Source organism: Acanthaster planci, linkage group LG06 (genome assembly GCF_054643075.1).
Source record: "Acanthaster planci isolate LZ-2023a linkage group LG06, COTS_SCS, whole genome shotgun sequence".
NCBI classification, from domain to species: domain Eukaryota; kingdom Metazoa; phylum Echinodermata; class Asteroidea; order Valvatida; family Acanthasteridae; genus Acanthaster; species Acanthaster planci.
The window spans coordinates 18,145,257-18,165,833 of record NC_141782.1 but is presented as its reverse complement, the minus strand read 5'-3'; the positions used below and the strand labels follow the sequence as shown (position 1 = coordinate 18,165,833).

The following is a 20,577-nucleotide window of genomic DNA, read 5'->3' as shown; positions in this document are numbered from 1 at the left end:
AATAATAATTAAATGAAAAACAACGAGCAATGCGCTTCGTCTTACTGTCGAACCCGATGTATACTTTTCACGAGTCGTGACCGGTCAATGACCACATACTGCACGTAGGACATGTGCAGGATTAATTTATTCTGGCACACGAGGGTGGGAAATGATGGGTCTGGAATTCTTGGAAATCTACTTTGTCGAGTATTATCTTTCCCTCCTCCTGTATGCATTTTTGTTTCTTTCCGCCTCTGGATTCTCGGAGGCAATTTGCACCGAGAAATTGGACTCAGAACCAAGTTTACTTCCAAAGTTAAATTCAGCCTAGTCTCCTCCGTCAGTTGCTGTTTACTCTCATTCTGATTGCAGGCATTTTCGGGCTGCAAATGCGGCGGTGGTACCCCGCGGTTTATTCTCGGGATGATTTATGTTCATGTAGCTGAGGAGTCCCTCGTTCTGTAAACTTGGAAAGCAAAAACAGGTTCAATTCTCGTTTAACTTCCAAAGATAAGACGCTTGAAGTGGTTGCGATATTATGCAGTTGTGCGAATTAATAAGCGTGTATCTGACGCGTATGACTAGACCGGGAGGACGGGGTTGTCATGTGCTTTCGCCGGTTGTGAACTGACCTTAGTCATGGCCAATGAGAAGCGACTCATGGCGTCATCATCCCCTCCCCAGGACGAGTTGAAAAGTTCACCGTTTACCGCTTTGTAATTCCCTGTCTGGCTGATGCGATCGGAGGGAAGATTGCTGTGGAGGGAGAGACGGGATAAAATTATCGGCGATCGCGCACGGGGACGGTGGCGGCGAAACGGGAAGAGCGAGAGGGGGAAAATGGGGCGGGGTCTTAACGATGACGGTCGGCGAATTTAGCCATCACGGCCAGTCGTGGCAAACGTGGGTGAAATGTTCACCGGTCTGAAGGTTTCATGTGGTGCTATGTTGGTGACAAGCTGGACCAATCTCTCGATGTAGTAGTCAGGAGAGTTGCTGGGCAGCCGGCTTATTTGAGGGCAATACAGCAGGCCTATGAGTCATCCGCTGTGCCTTCTTTCTGTTGGCCGCGGCATCGCATCGCAGCATGGCAGGCTTGGAGTCACGGCTCACGACCGGCGCGTGCCGTACAGCTGCGGGCGATCTTTTCTCATCCTCGTCCAGCCAAAAACAAAAAAAAACTCCCAAATGAGAAGACAAATAATAATAAAATTAATCTTACTTCACCCGATGGTTTTGAGGCGCAAAAACGTCGTCGTGACCATTCGGCCTGTCGCCGCTAACTTTATTTGGTGTTATTTGCGCATATGCGAAAGGGAAAGATTGAAGGGTTGAGTTGTAAATAAAGGTCTCGCTGCGGTTTGCATTAATATTGCAGGATAGAGAAAAAATGCGCTTTGTTTTTCAGCAGTGGTCCTGCCCAAAGCCTGGGACATCAGGCGTGTGGTTTCAAGCTTACCAACCGCAGACCTTTAAGGAGGGTGGCTGTTGGTTGGTCATTCATTAGATTGCACAGTGTAAGCAAAGACTGAATATTTTAATGGAAAGGCTGAGTTGCGCATCGTTCGGTTCGCGCGTGTAATTCATCGGCAAAGATTTAGTTTGAACTGAGGGCGAGATTGCCCTCCGCAAGGTACTCCCTAAATCAAAACATGCAAGGAATTGATTATTCGCACCACTTTTCTTTAGAGATATTAACAAGTTTGTCCTTACATAATTATTTTTTGCGAGATTACTCAAAGCAGAAGAAATATTTTCGTGTTGCTCTGACATGTGTGTTAAGTATTTGGTTACTTAACCCGTTCCTTCCCTTTTATACCACATTTCCTTGTTCCTTCCTACCAGAAGAATTGTTTGACCTAATGCTTGCATACAGTCATCAATGCTAGGAAGGGTAGGTTGGCTCGCGGATAATGTCATGCTTGGGTCAATGCATGCTATAACGTTCAGGTCGTGGGTCACATGCAAATGCAAACCGGCCGTGGTGATGCGGATGTGCGTTGTGAATCGATTGGAATTGATACAGCCTTCCATTTTTCACCATTTCACTTGGCGAGACGAAATTACCCTTCCAGGTTTCCCCAAGGCAGTTGTTAATTTGTTTTGTTTTGGATTTTACTTTTATGTAAGTCACATTTTGGGAGAATGGATTGAAACTGAGTAAAAATCTCATTTCTGCATGATATTAATTCTCAAAATTGGGTCCAACTTTGAGCTCCCACCTTCAAAATTCGATCTGTATTCCTGTCTCAACAAAAACTGTAACTTGCTTATCACCCTTGATCATAAAAGTTAATGTACACGTGGTGTGTCATTCGCCAAACATAAGCAAAACAATATTAAAATTTTGTGGACTAGCTGAAAATAACCATCATGACATTGATAAAGAAAACCCGAAACAAAAGAATTAAGAATGAAACCAGAGCAAAGGTTCCGGAGTTGAAGCGTGAGACTCTCCAATAGACAGTGTTTTCAAAACGGCATCTAGTGATGAAGTAAGATTCTCTGTGCTTTTCTAACTAAGGTAGTTCCTCACACATTGTGACACCCACGTAGATGCATTGCAACCTTGGTCTGTTGGTTAGAACGGATGATCTGGCGCGTTCCTTGAATGGTCGCTTGTGGATAAGCCGTGAGAGCGAACTGCGTATTATTTCAATGCAGGGAGGGTGAAAAAAATTACCCGGAAAAAACTCAAAATGTCTCCCTTTTTGGGACTTCTTAGGTGGTGAGTTTGGAAGAGAAGTCCCACAACAGCCGAAAGCGGTGATGCATGGGTTACGGAGGGGAGCAGGTTAATATACCACAAGGGACCAGTTTGGACACTTTTTACAGGAAATGTTTTTGGTTTGTTAGTGGAAAGTACATGTACTCTCGTAATCCACTCTAGTTACTGTACACTCTTCAATGGGTATGCCTGACTTGTTTTAATTGCACGGTCCATATCAACTTAAAAACACTGATGGATTTTTATTCCATAGTTTAGAATTCTTCATCTTAGTTACTCCATCGGTGTTAATCGTGTTGAAGCCTTTTCATTACTACTCATCCCAGGTTTTTCACAATGCAAGGATCGCCTTGAATAAGACGAATTTTTTTTGGACTGCAGCTTGGTGGCGCTATTATTATACATAACATTTATTTGGTTCTGTGGTCTGTAGTCTGGTTCCCAGACCATAAGATTCTGATTACATTCTGACTAAATCCTTGATCGGGTGGCCACAACTGTAATAATGTGACTAGCCTGGGCAGAATTCTGTCCTATTCTGAAATGTGCGACAGAAGTTTTCGAATCAACATTCGTTGATTTTTAGTTATTCCCTTTTCATGTCTGTGGATGACTGGTTTGTATATACTGCCTTCGAACACGAACTTCGCCTTCAACATGGCTGGCGTATATACACGTATCACCTTCAATCTTCTTCAATGACGCCTAAAGATCAGGGCAGAGAACCAGTATATTTGCTCTGTGTCTGCCAACGTTTGACCTGACCGACAGGGGAAGGAATAGGGAAGTGCGCAGGGAAAGTGCGTACATATGTGTAGCTTACTCTCGAGAAAGGGTCCATTGTAGCACGGTTCATTCTCTATCAGGAAGAAAATCACTGACAATCAGTACGTCGATCATGGCTTTTGTCCTTAGCTTGACGCTCTTCTGCAAGAGCCGGTCCCTTCGCTGAGGACGGTTTGGCATCATTCCGTCCCCGTTATACATAATATCACCCTCCAGCATGTATAACGTTTGCCTGTTTTATCATTCATGGTTGACATCATGTGGGAACCCACTGCAGCAAGGAAAGCTGGATTACGTTGAGCTTTAAAGTCAATGCACCTGAATTATTCTTTTTAGTATACATGACTGTAATTTATGGTAGTTTTGCAACGACTGCACATGAAAATGTAACACCATTAAAGAAATCTCAAGAGAGCAGAACTTATCACAACAGAGCTTGACATTTGGGAAGGGGTTGGGGAACAGTGAGTTGAAGCAAGAGAGAGGGAACACAAATAGCAGAGAAAGATAGAAACTGGAACAAGGATTGAAGGAAAGTGGAACAGATGTAATTCGAACAAAATATTCAAAGCACTTTGATATTTCGTTCCCCCTTTCACGGATCATGTGTCTTTTTTTTCTCCCATCCCACATGCATGTCGTCATGATAGCCACTCACTACAAGCCCTCGGAGGAGTTTGAGGTGTTCCAGTGGCTTCGCGATAACGGCATCGACCACTACTTCGGCAACTTCATCCGCAGCAACTACACGAACCTCCGGCAGGTCTCAGTCATGGAGCTGACGGCCGACGTTCTTCACGAGCTGGAGGTGTTGCTGCCCGGCCATCGCAAGAGGCTCAGGAACGCACGTGAGTTACGGCTCCTGTTCTTTCCGTGGACGTTAGCCCCATCCACCGGTGTATAGTCACGGGTGCTGGCAAAACTGTCTTAGCAAATCCCTCAAAGTAATCTGGTCAAATGAGTATGCATTTTACCCATTGCCACCAGAAGCCCATTTAATGTTTTTTTTTTACCCGAATCTGCCCCTTTTTCTCAGTTTTGATATCACACTTCTTATTTGATACGCTTAACAGGTACAGGCGGTCTAACTGAAGTTTATGGAGTATGTATTTCGTGACTATAATGTAATAAAGTTTCTATAAACTGTGGCAGAATACAACAGTTATTTTTCACAAATATACACGATATACGCGCATGCGTGCAGATTCGTTATGTATCATGCAAGACAACTTGCAGCAGGAGACCCCCCACAAAATGGACCTTTACAATACGGATGTCTTCTAGTGTAGTTGTCGAACAATCAATCTTCCTTTCGCTTTCCTCACCTAGGCCTACAACCTCGATCTGCTAACACGGAGATATTAACATTCGGTGCACTCAGTAGACATCATACGGGTACGCTCGCTCACAGCTCTGCGCTTCTTCTTCGTCGAACGGATTTTTCTGAAGTAGTTTGACTCGCGTTTACCCCACGGAGTTTGTCGTATTATGAGTTACAACATTACCCCGGGCAGCGCTTGACGTGGAAGAAGTGTAAGAAAATGGCTCCTGGCAACATGCCACCTCGCCTGCCTGTCCTTGCCAGCGTCCCCCTATGGTTTCCGCCAGTACCGGCCAAGGCCGATGGCCTTGCCTTCCATTCAACACGCGTGCATGCCTATCGTAATCATTTTTTAGTCTCGATTCTTTCTACACATTTGACAGAAAAGGGAAACTCATACTGTTCTTACATGTGTTACCCTGACTTCTCCATGAGGCCATGTTGCCAGGCTTTCGGCAGCGGTTTCAATCTGTTGACCTCCCCGCAATAACCCTTCTTGAAGGGATACATTTTAGCAGACGTTGCGGTACCGTCACGGTCGCTCTTCGGCGTGGAATGGAGAAGTGCCTCGTTATGATTGATGCGTGCAGACAGGATGGTCTCAAAACTGGTCCTTTTGTGTGGCATTTATGTTTTACGGCATTCAGGCCAAACGTGACATTTAATATAAAACAAATGCCCAGTGGTGATAGCTGTATTTTTGTAGCACACCCTAAATATACATGACTTTGTGCACGCACTGGAAGACAAAGCAGGAAAAAAGGAAAATTAATCTTGAAGGGATAAGAGCTCGAGGATATTAAATGAAACTAGACAGGGACATTATGTGCCGCTGTGTCGGGCATTCACGATTCGTGTGGAATTCGAGCTATGCTTCCTTTCTTTTTCTTGCATTTGTGATCTTGTCATACGATCTTGTCTTTGTTCTTTGTTTCGACCCAACGAAACTACGAGTGCGGAGCAAACAGACCCGTAAGAAAAAATCTTGCCCATGGTCCTCGGCAACCTGGATGGAATATTCAAAATCGCCCGACCCCTTAAACAAAATTGTATTACAAAATACGCGGAAATGGTGCTTGTGGTTTTGACCGGCTGTGCATTTTTATTAGTACACAACATTCTGGGGATGCACCATGTACTTTCCTATGGGAAAATTGTCTCATTGCCAGTCTTGAAAGAAAATATTTCTCACGGCCCTTGGAAGATTCTCCTGTTGAAATGTCGGACGTGAAAAAAATTATCCAAGCCACCATTATAACCTTCATTAAAGTTGAGTTTCCCAAGCGTGTTGTGTAAAAACAAAAACTCTCAGCCCGGCTGTCCCACACGACGCGACGGTACCTGCCGAATTTCACACGTCACGACCTCTGAACCCTTCCTAGCATCACTTAGAACATAACAAGGCGGTGCCTGTTCTGTTTGCATGCGGGTAAGTTTTAACTAACCCGGCCAGACAAATTGAAGCTTGTGTGGACACGGTGCCCGGTGTATTTAGTTCGCAGACAGGAAGCATTCCGAAATTCTGCAGTCGAGAGTACATGTTAGGGAGTGTGTGCCATGCATGCTTTGATGTTGCTATAGGGTCTTTACTGTTCTTTCTAACCCGAGTGTGTAAAGGTTACCACGAAACAAAAAGTACAAAAGTCGCTAAGGTAAACACAAATAGATTGTCATTCCTGAGACTAAGCGATTATTATTTTAAATAGCGTTTTGGCATTGTTCAGGACGGCTGCTGCCATCCAATTTGTTTCCCAAACATGTGGAGCTGAAAATGTCGATGTTCCACTTTCCACTCATTGAGGATCCATACTTTTGATCTCCCCTTTAATCGTTTTCTTCAAAAATGAAAAAAATTACCATTTACAAAACATCTCACCTGGACGTTAGGTTAAGTGTGAAAAAACATATCGTGCCTTATAACGGAGGCTAATATCAGTTTCTAAATCTGAAAATAATTTTAGAAATCTTAAAACGAAAGTCAAACTCTCCAACTGAGCCGAACCCATTTTGACTATCACGGACCCGTGATATGAATACTGCTGTTATATTTCGCTGTTGAAAGTTAGTGCTCTTCCCAGAAAAGGACGATTTAAAAATGGCCGATAATTTTATTCTACAACACGTATGACTCAAAGTACTGTATGAGCTAGTTATCTGTTTTGATGAGTGTCGTTAGTAATTACCAGACTTTCCGCCCCCAAAAATGACACAAAAAAGATTGCACTACTCAAAACAAATAAAGCTTCACAACCTAAGCTCTGGTCAGATTCAAATAAGAATTCCAGAGATATGTAATACAAAACTGCTGCCAACTGCTTGCTGACTACAGTGACCTAAAATACAAATCACAAAAATGGAGGGCTTGACGTTTCCATCCTAGCAGAATCTTTCTCAAAGGCAAAACCCTTGAGAAAGATTATGCTAGGATCGAAACGTCAGGCTTCCATAGTTTGTGATTCAGATTCAAAGAAGGTAAAAATGTTCACAACATGCTATATTGGACGCTTTTCCAGTATTCGACACCAAATATGGAATAGAAACTTCGATATTAAAATTGAATCGTCCCTCCGCTTGCGCCGCTGGGCCAGCATGCGTCAGCAGCGTTGTTAACTGACGCTTATGTTGTATCATGCATGTACTTTCACTGTTGCTTTACTGTAAGCGGGAAACAAGGATGGATTTTGAATTTCCAATTTCTCAGAATTTATATTTACACATAGTGAAAGTAAACACACTTGTTGGGAAAATTGTCCCAAAGAATTTTTGTCACAATTTTGTTTAAATTTTACTTTGCAATTCAGTTTGATTTTTTTTTGAGAATCAGGGATTAGCTCTCTCGCTATACTGTATGAGACGGTCAGTTACTTTGACTTGTCCCCAAAGCCCCGGTTTGGGCCTGTCAGTCTTCAACCAGTAACATTGAAATTGAGCTTCGAAAGCCGTCAAGTTGAAGATTATGCTGGTTCATCAGATATGCATCTGAGTACTTTCAATGTACACTTGTTCAAGCCCTGTTAGTTTACACTATGTAATGAACTTATTCTTTCTCAACCGTCAACACTATACAGAAGGTATTCAGTTACCACATTTAACTCGCTGATCCTTGTCAATGTCTGTTTCGACGGTCCGTATGCAGATCACGACGGTGTTGTTTTACCCATTCATTTGTCTGTATGCCATGTTAATTGTAGGGTGGTTACCAATAAGACTGACGTCAAGTATGAGGTCATGTCCAGTATTCCCTTCATTTTTAGATGTAGTGCGCACACGTCCATTAGTTTCATCAAAAAAAAATTTATAAAAAGCCCGCATGAGGAATATTTTTGAATTGTGATTCATATTGAAAAATGTGAAAATAATTTCCTCGGAGCCCCATACTATGTTCATAGTACGTTGGTGTCTATCTTTATGCAGTTGTTTGTTTTTGCTTTAAAAATTGTAATTTACATTGAGCAGTTACTTTTTATGCCATGACAAAGCCCCGGTATAATTAACTTCTTTTGATCCTGATTCCATCTACATGTAATGTTGTCTTGTTCGACATGGTATGTAAATTTGGGTGCTCTGATAAGGGACAAAAATATCACTTGAACAGAATTGAATGTCTTTGCTCCATTGCATCGCAACAATGCTCGATGCTTACAACGCAGTATGCAGTTGGGGCAAAATGAAGTTTACATACATCACCTGGTAGGACAAAAACAGTTTCCTTGAATGTCCCGACTTAACTCATTCCTAACAACTTTTCTTTTCATAAGGATAGGTAAGATGGGTCTCTACTTAATGTACATTGTGTGTGCATAAAAAAAACACCCACAGATATATGTGATTCACATATATATATACAAAAAAAATAAAATTTAACATACTCCAGCTCTAATTTTTAATGCCACTTTCTGCATTTTTTGTCATATCTCATAGTTGCATTGGACCATTTGTTGAAGCGTTTTTGAACAACAAGGGGGTAGATGTAAATTTTCACAAAGCGATATTTCAGAAATATTAATATTTTGAACCCTAATAAATGTCTCTGAGTATTTTCAATTGAAGTACACACTGTGATCATTAAGTTGAGATACAATTTGTCTGACCTTGTAAAGAAAAAGTTGGTAAACCTATTTCAAATAGCGAAAAAAATTGAGGAAACCTGTTTTCTACCAACTTGTAAACTGTTTGCCCCAACTGTACATATAAGCGTTTTATGCATTTCCTATGATAGACGTTTGTAGTTATTTTTGCGTCACTAAGGAGAATGTATTTCTTTTCCCACTCGTCTGTGCTGAAACCAGTCTTAACACTCAACACCTTTTGCATAAAAGGACCACAGTCGGTTGTTATTCAAGAAGAAAAGCTCAGCCAAAATAAACTTTGTTGTATGACGCAATACGCTGATGGAGACTTCTAAACCACTTCAGATTTGAAATAACGTAAAAACACGTATTATTACCCATGTATTGTTTGACAAATCTGTCTCAGTGTGCACTTCGCCTCGTTCAAGTTCACCCATAGGCCTAGTATTGCGCACCGTTATTATGCATAGAACACGCCGTGTACACACAACGGCGTACATGTTAAGTCTCCGTTGAAGGTAATCACGTTCATATGTATGTACTTTATGTCCAGATCTAACGGAGAATTCACTACGTTACTTGCTGTTTCGTTAGTCTGCTGCTTTCGGGGTTAGGGACGTCGAACACCCTATTCCATGTATTGTCAGACTGTTGGTGATGTCTGCCACCATGTAAATATACGTGATGCAGGGCCCGTGTTATAACACCGTCTGTCGCCATAATGTACGCATGACCTAACTGGGGCCCCGTACATCAGTGATCAAAGACTAAATTAAATAAGTAATGGCTTTTTCATAACACACTGGAGGGTCATTTAAAGGCGATTACGATACAAAATGCATGCCATGTGCGCGGAGAAGACTATGAATTAAAACTCAGGTATATATCTTGCTATTGTTGATTTTCTCTCTGTGCAAACAAAACGTTATCAACAAAGGAAGAAAGAAACCGATATTCTATTTAGAATAAAATAATCTTTAGGTGGATGTTTTGTTGAAATCACTTCTGTTCTGCTGTGAATTATTCGCGAGAGTGAGAGACACAGTTGACGCAACAACGTTGGCCTCTCTTTTGACGATGAAAAGTTAAAACGTTAGAAGAAACAATTTGGTGATGGAAATAAAAAGTCATGGGTACACTGTGGGCTCTTTTGATTTGAATTCAATTTGTACGTGTGGCTGCTATCTTTCAACGAAGCAACAAAATTTCAGGCCTTGAAAACAAACCAGCTCAATTTGTACAAGCAAAAATAATTCATTTCTGCCAACGCAATGTTATGTTAGGTTGATAAAAAGACGAGGCACACATTTCGGCAAAGGTTGAAGTTGAATTGTTATAGTAAGAGATGATCTCGTTTAGTTTAGGGGCCTTGCGTGTCTGATTGACAGCAAACGCCGTCACATTGGGAGGCAAACTTCATGCGCACATGGTATGGTTTAGAAAAAGAAAACTTGTAACCTTTGCTAATGAACCGTTCATGTGGCATATGCTTAACTTCATGTTTGCTAGCCACGTGACGGAGATGAAGGCCATCGTGAGCATGTTATTACTGAGTTTTTTCGTGAACTTACTCCTTGATCACTGTAACACCTGGTGTGAAAAAAATCTGTCAATGCAAAGGAGTATAATACTTCCAAAGGGAATCGTAATTTCACGCATAAAAGGGTTTAACTGTTGCCAAGAATTTATTGACACTGTCAAGGAAACGAATGCTAGAGTAATAGTTAGATCGCCCGTCATTTACACTGCAAAAAGACAGAACATATTCAAATAATAATGCACCTTATTCACAAAAACACGATTGTTCGTCTCGCAGAGCTATACACGTACATTGTCAAGTGTATGCACCTGACCAACACCGAGATCGGTGAAGGACCCAATACACAAGATATATACGCGGCCTCACCTATACCCCCAACCCCGCACATACAATGAGCATTGTGGAAACAAATTTATGGGCCTCTGTAAATCGCACCAATGCGCGCAGCCTGACACAACATGCATGTACATGGATCAGAACCATCACACTCAAGCATCGATCACACCTTGCCTCAAGCCACTAGTCAAGCTTAAGTACCCCGCTGGTGTGCACTGTGTATAAAACTAGCCTGTCATCTTGCGGCCGCTTGAAAGGGGGGAAAACCGTTATAAATAAGCACAGCTGACCCGCCCTCTCGTGTCTGCCGAACAAAGACTGGTAACCGATCTCCATTCCGAGAAACTGGTGAATTTGCCCGCTTGACAAAAGGCTGAAGTAGCCATGTGCCGCTTTGAAATAGAGAGACACATCTTAACCCCTCCCCCCCGATCATGCGCACAACCATCTTTGTTTAACACCTGAATCATGATCTCCTTTTGTTCCTCTTTTGTTCAACGTCACGATTTGTCCATCCTCACCCGCCACACTGCGCTGGGTGCCAAGTCGCCATGCACGCTCTAATGTCTGAAATGCCTCTTCCGATGGGGCCGAGACCACAGTCCTGCACAAGTTGGGTTTGTCTGTAAGTTCGTGTGACTTTTTATCACAATCAGTCATTGCATGGTCCGGATCGGAAGGGAAAGGTAGAATTCTTCCCCTCCACTCTGGCTGTGACAGGGTAAACAACAAGCTGTGTTCAGATTGAACAATAAACGTTATTGTGACGGCTTACCGGTTAACGGTTATTATTACATTAAATGAGTAAATGGGGAAAAATATTAAAATACTCAGAGGAAAACCACAGATTTTGTGCTTTGTGGTTTTCAAGCACACACTGATACCACGATGGGGTACATTACCGGTTTCTTTGTTTCAAGGCTGCATTAGACACAGATTTTTATATTTCAAAGTCAAAAGAAATTTATGAAACGGATAGATAAATAAAAAAATCAGGGACATGTCTGCACTCGTGCATAAATTATTGGAGACAAAAAATACATGTATCATGTTCAGATTGTGTATTGACTGAGCATGACAAATCTCATACGATAGAATTATCGTCCTGTTATAGGCCTATTACATTCCGTCTGCATTCGCTTCTGCGCCGGGTCTGAAACCCATGAAGTGTAATTGTCTCGTCTGCAAAGTCTCCAAAATGACGCACGAAAACACTGACAACTCATGCAGCAACCTTTGGCCGGCACCGCAAATCGCGTGAGTCGGAGGCCCAACCAGACCGTCACATCGCCAAACAGACGTGAACCGACGTAAAGGGTCCAGTTTCGTTTGGGTAACGCCCACCCCCACTCTAGTTTCTAACAAAGCCCGGGGGACAACAAAAGCCGGCAGCTTAAAACTCATCAAGTCAAGAGTGTCTCACAAAACACCGTACGCCGAGTCGAACAGGGCCAAGTGATATCAATTTGAGATATTTCTAAATCGAAAGTGTTGCAGCTGGTGGTGTATATGCACGTTGTAACTCCATGTTTCCAGTCATTCTATGTGACAATCGAAGTGTAGTTTTTTTCTATGGCGTGCAAAGTTAACATTTAATCCGCATATACAGATATCTCCATGCCATGCCTATTCCGGGAAATAATGTTAACTTTGCACGCCATATTCGTCTCTGCATCAACGCGTTTCGAACAGTGACCAGTAAGTCGGCACGCAACCAGACGTAGCAACCCTGACAACTTTGCAAAGACATGCGTTTTCATTATGCGATACGGTAGTACCATTGTGTCTTTCCTTTGGAGACAGACATGTTACGGCGTCACGGCAAAGTTCCAGCAATGTTTTCCACTCGAGAACAACAGTCTGTGTTATCGAGTAGTCTTATGTCAACCGTTAAATTGCAACAAAGTCTATGATGGTGTACACACAGAGAGAAAACGAAAGTCATAAAAGACTGGTTAGGTTTTCCTGAATTATTTAGGGTCCTGGAATGAAGTATGTATAAAGTTGAGAAGAAAGAGAATATTTTGCGGGGAAACAAAACAAAAGGAAATCAACACTTATAGGCTCCAAAAAGTGGTGGGGAAAGTGTCAGAAAGGCGCCGAAGAAAACTGACAGATACTTCAGTAACCTCGTGGCCTGGTACAGCTGCTTTTAAAGGGTCTGTGCAATACAGTTATTTACTACAGCCCTTAAAATTGCATCTTTGTGTTTCAATTAACCTTAATTTGTCTTGCTATATTAATCTGTGTTTTTAAACCTTTTGGGCTTTGATGTTATGTCAAATTTCAATATTTATGAGCAAAATTGTAATGTCCTCACAGGCGAATCTTAATTTTACATGGATTTGGAACTTTTAATATTTTGCTCTCGTGAAGTTCTTTTGTTTGGCAATTTATTGTTGTGTATCAAAGTTTATTGCAATAAGCCCTGCGGCGATCATTTTTTTCTCAGAAATGTTTTCGAAGAACCAAATAAGGGGCTTAAAAATTGAACATGAAACCATGTAAACTGAACGATGTCTTCCCTGATTTACGTCACAGCAACAGCGCCCTCACTAGTCCGGAAAAGCTTTAACAATTTTTTTTTAGGTTTTAAAACATGCACTTTTCAATACACCTTTAATACCCGAGGAGGATTGCAAACCGTTTCAATTCAAGAAGAGTGCAGAGATGCACAAAAAGTGTGTCTAAGACAAAAGTTATTTCATGGGTACTTTAAAGTCTGTAATTATCACAATCATGAGAGAGGACTAAAAGCTTTAATTGACTTACTTTGGTTTTACGCGTGGGTTCCAAATCTCGTGGACTTAGAGACTGCAAAGTCAACCGCAACAGCCGCGACATACCGACCACACCAACGGGGAAAGCGTGAGCCACAGCCCCGTCTTGACACGCAGGTGGTCCCGCTCGAAAGAAAGACTCAGCGCCGTTACATTTTAATACCGCATTTGACAGGAGCAGCCATAAAACTGACTGTTAAACTTTTAAAACCCCGACCACACGAGAAAGGCAGTTAGCGTTGCGGTTTCCCGGTCTTTTTTGTCTCTTTTTGTGTGCGTAGTCTTTTGTCTGTGTGTGCTCGCTGATTAATTCTAGTGAGTTTGCTGGCAATCAAACGAGACAACGGACCCATCTGGAAATCCCACAGTCGTTCATCAGGGGACGCCGTTACTGGCAAGAAGTCACCGATTTGCCAAGAGTTCAGGGCCACCGAAGCCATAACGGAATTACATTGATCCATGTTCTGGTCTTCGCGTCCTGTAAATGTCCCATCAGTGCTCGTCATACCTTTCAACATTTACTTATGTTACGAGCTTCTCAATCCACCACATGTTCCTGTACTTCTGTGTTGTAAGTTATGCACAATTTTTCAAGGGTAGACAACAAAAATCGTACCACTCTCGCTATCGTGTAGATTGAAAAAGCTGTTCCATGTGAATGAATGTCTAGAAGTGTCTTTCACTCAAAATGGTGTCAGTCACTCATTTCGTGTTACGGGCGTGCAGGCAGTTACGGTCAAACACGTTTCACCTCTACACCTGCTTAACGACACAAATGCAGTTTAAAATGGCAGCCCAGAAGGCCTCTGTACGAACAAGCCCTTGGAAATGAGCTGTCTAATTTGAAGAAACCCGACATCTTTTCCAAAGAAAAAAGTAGTCCACCGCCAGCGCCTTTCGAAATTGTAATCCCATGTGTGAATACAGCAGGAATGCTAGATGCACGAGGTAAATGCATATGGGGCCTACTTTTCTGAAACTGAGCTTTCTATTGTGTTCATGTCTTTAAATCATGCTCACAGAAGCCCATCAGCGTCAATGGTTATAATTTAAAACACGGAAAAACAACCCAAGCCCTCAAGTAAGCACCGAAATGGGAAAGCCAATGATTAATTCAGATTTTCTCCAACGAAAACAATAAACATTCACGGTCGGGTTTGCTTATATTATCAAGTACAGGCTGTCCGCACGTTAACTTCCGCACACTCGCACGTACATGTCGCGAACCTCGAATAGTTTGGACGTATCAATTTACGAACGGGCTCATGGGACGCCTTCTTCGTGCTTTTCGAGCTGAGCACGGTCGTGATTTAAGACTCGCTGAGTTGAAACCTGGGCCCCGTGAAGAATATGTGTCAATGCTCCTGTTTCAACAAATCAGTAAACATGTGCAGCCGAACACAGATAAGAAGAGCACTGTTAACACAAGTTCATATTTATAACAAGGACAATTTTAAGCCCTGAGTCTTTTTTCTTCGTTTTCCCATGACTGATAATACAAAGAAACTATTGTAACGGGGTAATTTGTAAAGTCCTAATGACCTTGCTATAACAGTGTTCCACTGTACGGCCACTGAACAAAAACTGTGCAGATGAAAATATCTGTGCTTGCCTGTTAGTCTTTTTAAAAGTTTAGATCAGGCACGGTTGGGGGGGGGCTAGGGGACTAACCCCCCAAATGTGTAGCCCCCCCATGCAGAAATTAAAAAAATAGAAACAAGGGTGGAAAATAGTGGATTTGCAGTGGCTAAAGTTAAAACCTGACGTCACGTGAGAAGGGTCTAGGTCCTCCAAAAATTTGCTCTAAAACCGTGCCAGGTGTGGATGTCCTTGCGACAGGCTTGCAAAATTTTAATGCTCGCCTCATGAGTCGGGATGAATATTAAACAGTTGACGATGCGGTCGGAGCCGCTTATGAGTGACGTCACGATCTCAGCCAAGAAGAGACATGCGCGAGCCACCCACGCCACGCCAAAGGCTTGCCAGATGTCGTCGACCGTGTTGGATGCCAGTCATGTTTGGGCCTTTTTTTCTCAAAGCCAACTCGTGAGGGGGAGGTGTGACTGCTCATCTCTCAGTGCCTGGCATTGAACTCTCACCCGCCATTTATCATCCGCTCCGACATTTCAGGAATGGATTTCAATCTTAGAGGTTCAATCATAATTCTGAGACGGTTGGCATGTCACGGGTGTCCCTTGGTCGCGTTGCGCAAAGTGCCAGTAAAAGCAGTGCTCGGGCAACCTTGAGTCGTCACACCGCAATCCTGAGCCATTCTCGCCGTTTAACTCGCTCCCCGTTCAATTTCGAGGAAATCCTCGAAATCGTTCGACGAAACTAAACAAAATCTGAAGTCCCAGGTTTATTTCCAGCGCGTCGCTGAGGAAGAGAGCCCGGAGGGCATTGTGGGGGGGGGGCATCTGCGAGTCAGGCCGACCTGGCGAGCGAAAGCTCAGGCCCACGCACGCTTCTTCGGTTTTCGTACTTGATTTACTGCGCATTTCTGTGCAGTGTGCGACAAAACGAACCCAGTGTGTGTACAGTGTACGCGGTGTCGGCTTGGGCGCGTGGCTGGCACGCGTGCCGTGCCAGCCCCACGGCCGCCGGGGGCAACTGCACTAAAGTGAACTCGCTGGGGAATCGGTGACGTCAGGATGCGGTGACCTTATTCATTGCTTCAGGGTTATTTGCTTTCATTCACTGCATGTACATGTACATATGTACATGTACATATAAAGTGCACTGTATATAGATGTACATGTATTGTACTGAAATAACTGCACATTTTACATAAGTGCTTCAGATGCGGTTTTCTTGTACATACACGATTGTGAATTCAGTGTGCCCCCGTCGACAGACTCTAAGACGACCTATAATTAAGTATGTTTTATGCATACCCATTCCGAGGCAATTTCTGTGATGTTTATGCGTACCTAGCGTCGCGATTGGGCGAACCATCAATAATGCAGTAATTCAAAATGTCATTGTTTCCGAGGAGAGTAAGTAATTTGTGCAGCAGGTACATATACATTCAAGTGACTTTTATCATTTTTTGTTAGTTCGGTGTCGCTGCTTGGTGGTCATGTATTTGAGATCGTAATAGACCTTATTCGTGGTGCATCCATTTTGATCATGTTCCCTGAATCTATCATATTTAATATTATCTGGTAAATGAGGTGGTGCCGGACTAGTTAGGATGTCAGACCTCACTTTCAGATTTTCTTTTCTGTTTTAATAGTTTTAAAAGATTTAGATGCAACTTGTCACCATTCTTAAATAATTCAAAATGTATCAAAATGTAAAGCTGATATTAACTTGCAAAGAATTTTTATTTCGTTGCCGTTATTTTTACTCACAGGCTCCAAATATGAAAAGTCAACCCCACTTTCAATTCAAGATGGCCGCCACATAACATAAATAGGCCTATTGTCTATAATGGACATTGATCTGGGAGATTTAATGCAAAATTTTCTTTAAGAAATTTACATGTATCGCAAGGCAAAACTTTCAAAAGTACAAAAAAGTCCTGCACAAAGTTTGTAACCTTCGGATGAAGCGTGACATGAAGTACTGACATGGACTTACGAACAATTAAGGAGGTTTTGGAACAAAATTTTGAGTGTGTAATCTTGGCATTTAAGTTGCACTACCATACAGCTTGAGGTATTCATAAATTGATCATTTTGAATCTCGTTTCCAAAGTGAGAAATACGTTTTAAAGTCATGTTAATTCTATGAGCTCTAATCCCACTTTTAAAAATTCTTCTATTCAGTTAAGTTTTGGCTCCTTGTATTATCTGCTGTAGGTCGGCCAATTTGAAATTTGAAAAGCGGGGTGGCTGCCTCATCATAGCAGTTTTTACTTTTGGCTTCATGGCTAAACTAGCTATTCACCCCGTAGCAGCATTGGCAAAATTTTCCTCGCTCACATGCACATAAACAAAGCGTGCATGGGTAATTCAAGAATAGGAAGGGCGATGTTGGCAAAATGACCCGATAAAGGGAAACCAAACCAAAAGGCTGACAGAGCGTGGGCGCTGACACGTGCCGGTGTGGGAGGGGAGACTTTCAAAACTACACGTGTTCCAATTTTAGGGCCTTGCGTAACTTGGGTCATAGTTATAGGGGCCGCTTTCTAGAACAGAATCAATGCGGTCCTTCAACGAGGTGAGATTTTAAGGAGAAAAATTGTCTGTAGGCGTACAGCTGACTATCAACATAAAGCGCACTGTTGTATACTGTTATAAACTGCAAATTCTGAAACCCAATCGTCTAGGTTCCAGAGCTGCTAAGCAGACGATCTTGCTTAGTATAGGCCTATTTGTGTGCTGAGCAAAATTCATCAGGAAGGCAGTCAGAAGTAATACAAAACCGTTGCTGTTTGATTTGGTACCAGTATTTGCTCAGCAAACATTTTCCCGAACTCTACAAAAATTTGAAAATGGGTTTTAACCAGAATTATTTGCTGGCCCCTTCGACCATATCATGACGAGGGTTGACTGTATAATACTGGGAAGGCGGTCTTTGGAAATCAATGAGAAGGCAATGTGATGCACGTCAACTTGGCATAATATACGGGTCATGATATTGACTTAAATTTTTCACAGCGGTGCATAAAAGCACGGAAGAAGGAATGATGTCACCGTATTCTGAGAATCTGTGAAGGACTCTCCGATTTCAAAAGAGTGAAATTTTATCGAATCTGACTGCAGGACAAATGATTGCATGCAAATGAATTCATTCCACTGAACAGATCCAATTCCCTGTCTAAGTGATTTTTTCGGTTCACAGGTCTTTAATGTAATAATTTTGGCCCCAGTAGAGTGTCATGGAATGGCATTTTGGGGAAACCCGGTTGAAACACTCAGAATTTGTATCGATGTATTTCACGCGTGACTATGGAAGTGCAACAAAAAATACAATATTATGCGGTCTTAATATGGCATCTTGTCATAACAACAACCAGAAACCGAAACGATGTTGAAATGCTCGGCCGAATGATCTTTCACTCCATGGAAGAAAAGGGACGAAGCTTTAATCAACCCATACCGGCCTACCGAAGTGAAACTCTTGCCAGCTTTTAGTGCAAAAAGTTGTTGCAAATGCAACTCCGTCTAACTCGCCGAATCGGTTTCGACCACCGGGAAAAAATACGAAAGAAGAATAGAAAGTGCTACCCGCGGCTGCTTATTTGATTACGTATGGGTGTTGTCCACGTAGCTGGACGATCTGACGGACGTATACTTCGATAGCACCTTGGCCCAAATCAGGAGGGGGCGAATGGGGTAGAGCAGCGTTTCCACGGTTTCCTGATATTCCGCTTCTTTCTAGCTTTCGTTAATGTCGTGCATATAGAGGAACTGTTTTTGGCACTTCGGAGCCCAAGGGTTAGTGTGTGCCGCCGACCCGTTGGATGCTACAAAAGTACCAGAAAAAATCGAGGGAAAAGAAACTTATGCTGACGCCGGGGGGGGGGCAAACTGAGATTTTGATCATAAAGAAAAGATTCCGAGTGGTCAATCGCCATTTCTATGCGTCAATGTGGGTTCAACTCGGTGCTTCTTTGAGGCTATCGCAGCAAACAGCGGCCCACCTGATTTTCCTCTTCCCCATGGGGCTCTCTTCTGTGATCCTCCGCCCCGTCGGGTCCCGAAGCCCTCTGTTCCTTATCTTGAAAGGGATGCAAGTTGCAAGGTTTAGAATCATCGGGGAGTTTTAGGAAAACGCGTGTTCTGTGGAGAATTGCACTTACTTTCAGAGAATCATCGTGCAACATGCGTGCAACACGAAGAAGCCTTTTGCGAGTTAAAATTTGAATAAAATCTGGTACATTGAGTTATCTATTTGCACATAAACATAACGATTTGAATTCTCCAGACTAAGGACCCTGTTGCTATACCTCGTGATTCAGGGCAAGCTTTTGCATAGCGACCACCATCTCTGGAATGGACTGGTTCCTTTGTGCCCTTCTTATCCATTGAGAATAGTGTATCGTTGCAAGGCGCCTCTTATGTAACTAAGCACAAGAACTCAGTGTACCAGATTTGGGTCAAAGTTAACTCGCAAAAGGCTTATTAAAGGAGTTTAATTTAAAAGGATTAAGAACAGTATATGGCACATTATATCGCAGAAGGTTAGACAGAGATAGGCCTGTGGAGGGCGTGGTCATTCGGCCTTACTCCTGGAAACCGAGCCTGCTAAATATCATGCCTTCTATAGATGAGGGTCTCACAACATGCTATCTAAAAAAAAATCCAATTTTGGTGCAGTTTTACGGGGGGCAGTTCTCTCAAACCTGCTTGTATTACCGGTACCGTAATGAGCATTGGAACCAGACCGCCTGGAGGGCATAGTAAGAAAAAAAATATACGTCGAAAGCGTACATTTCGATCTCTTCGAATTCAACCGCGAATCCACGACACATAAAAACTTGGAAGTTTAGCATGTATATATAGGACAATAATTAGCTAGGCTTGCAAATCGCTCCCAACTCTTCATACTAGCCCATGAGCCACGAGCTGTACCAAAACAGGACGCAGTTTTCTTAGCAACGGGTGCTCGTTTGGTCAGAACTGAACTTGGCTCGTTCACGAAATGCATGCGTTGCTGTCGCATCGCTACTGACAAAATGAACACTCCCGACCAACATGGCTCTTTTTTACCGATGAGGGGGGTGCTTTTCCTCTAGGCGGATTGTGTAGGCCCTACTAAAATATGCACCAAAACAATCCAAGAAAAAAGCGGGAGAAAATATGTCACCCACTTGAAATAGTAATGAATTTGATGCACTTTGATTTTTTGTTGTTGTGGAAATACAAGTAGTCCACACAATTTCCTTTTTCTTCTATCCAAAGTGCACGGGTCTTCAGTTAAGGTCCGTAATTGTCAGTATATTTGCACCGAATACCAGTACTTTTCTTGGGAGTATAGACCTAATGACAAGTATACAAGGCGCTAAATATCAAGTACGTGTACTACGGAAATCGCCACGACTGGAAACGTATTTTTGGTCGGGCTTTGAGAGTTTGGGACTACTC

General features: G+C 42.6%; 1 protein-coding gene across 1 annotated transcript in view; it reads left to right on the top strand.

The window, feature by feature from the left end:
* Positions 1-20,577, top strand: part of LOC110983274 (uncharacterized) — a 50,800-nt gene that overhangs the window by 1,961 nt on the left and 28,262 nt on the right. The window contains exon 2 of the mRNA XM_022242401.2: positions 4,147-4,344. Coding sequence (XP_022098093.1) covers positions 4,147-4,344 — 198 coding nt within the window. The remainder of the gene's footprint in view (positions 1-4,146; positions 4,345-20,577) is intronic.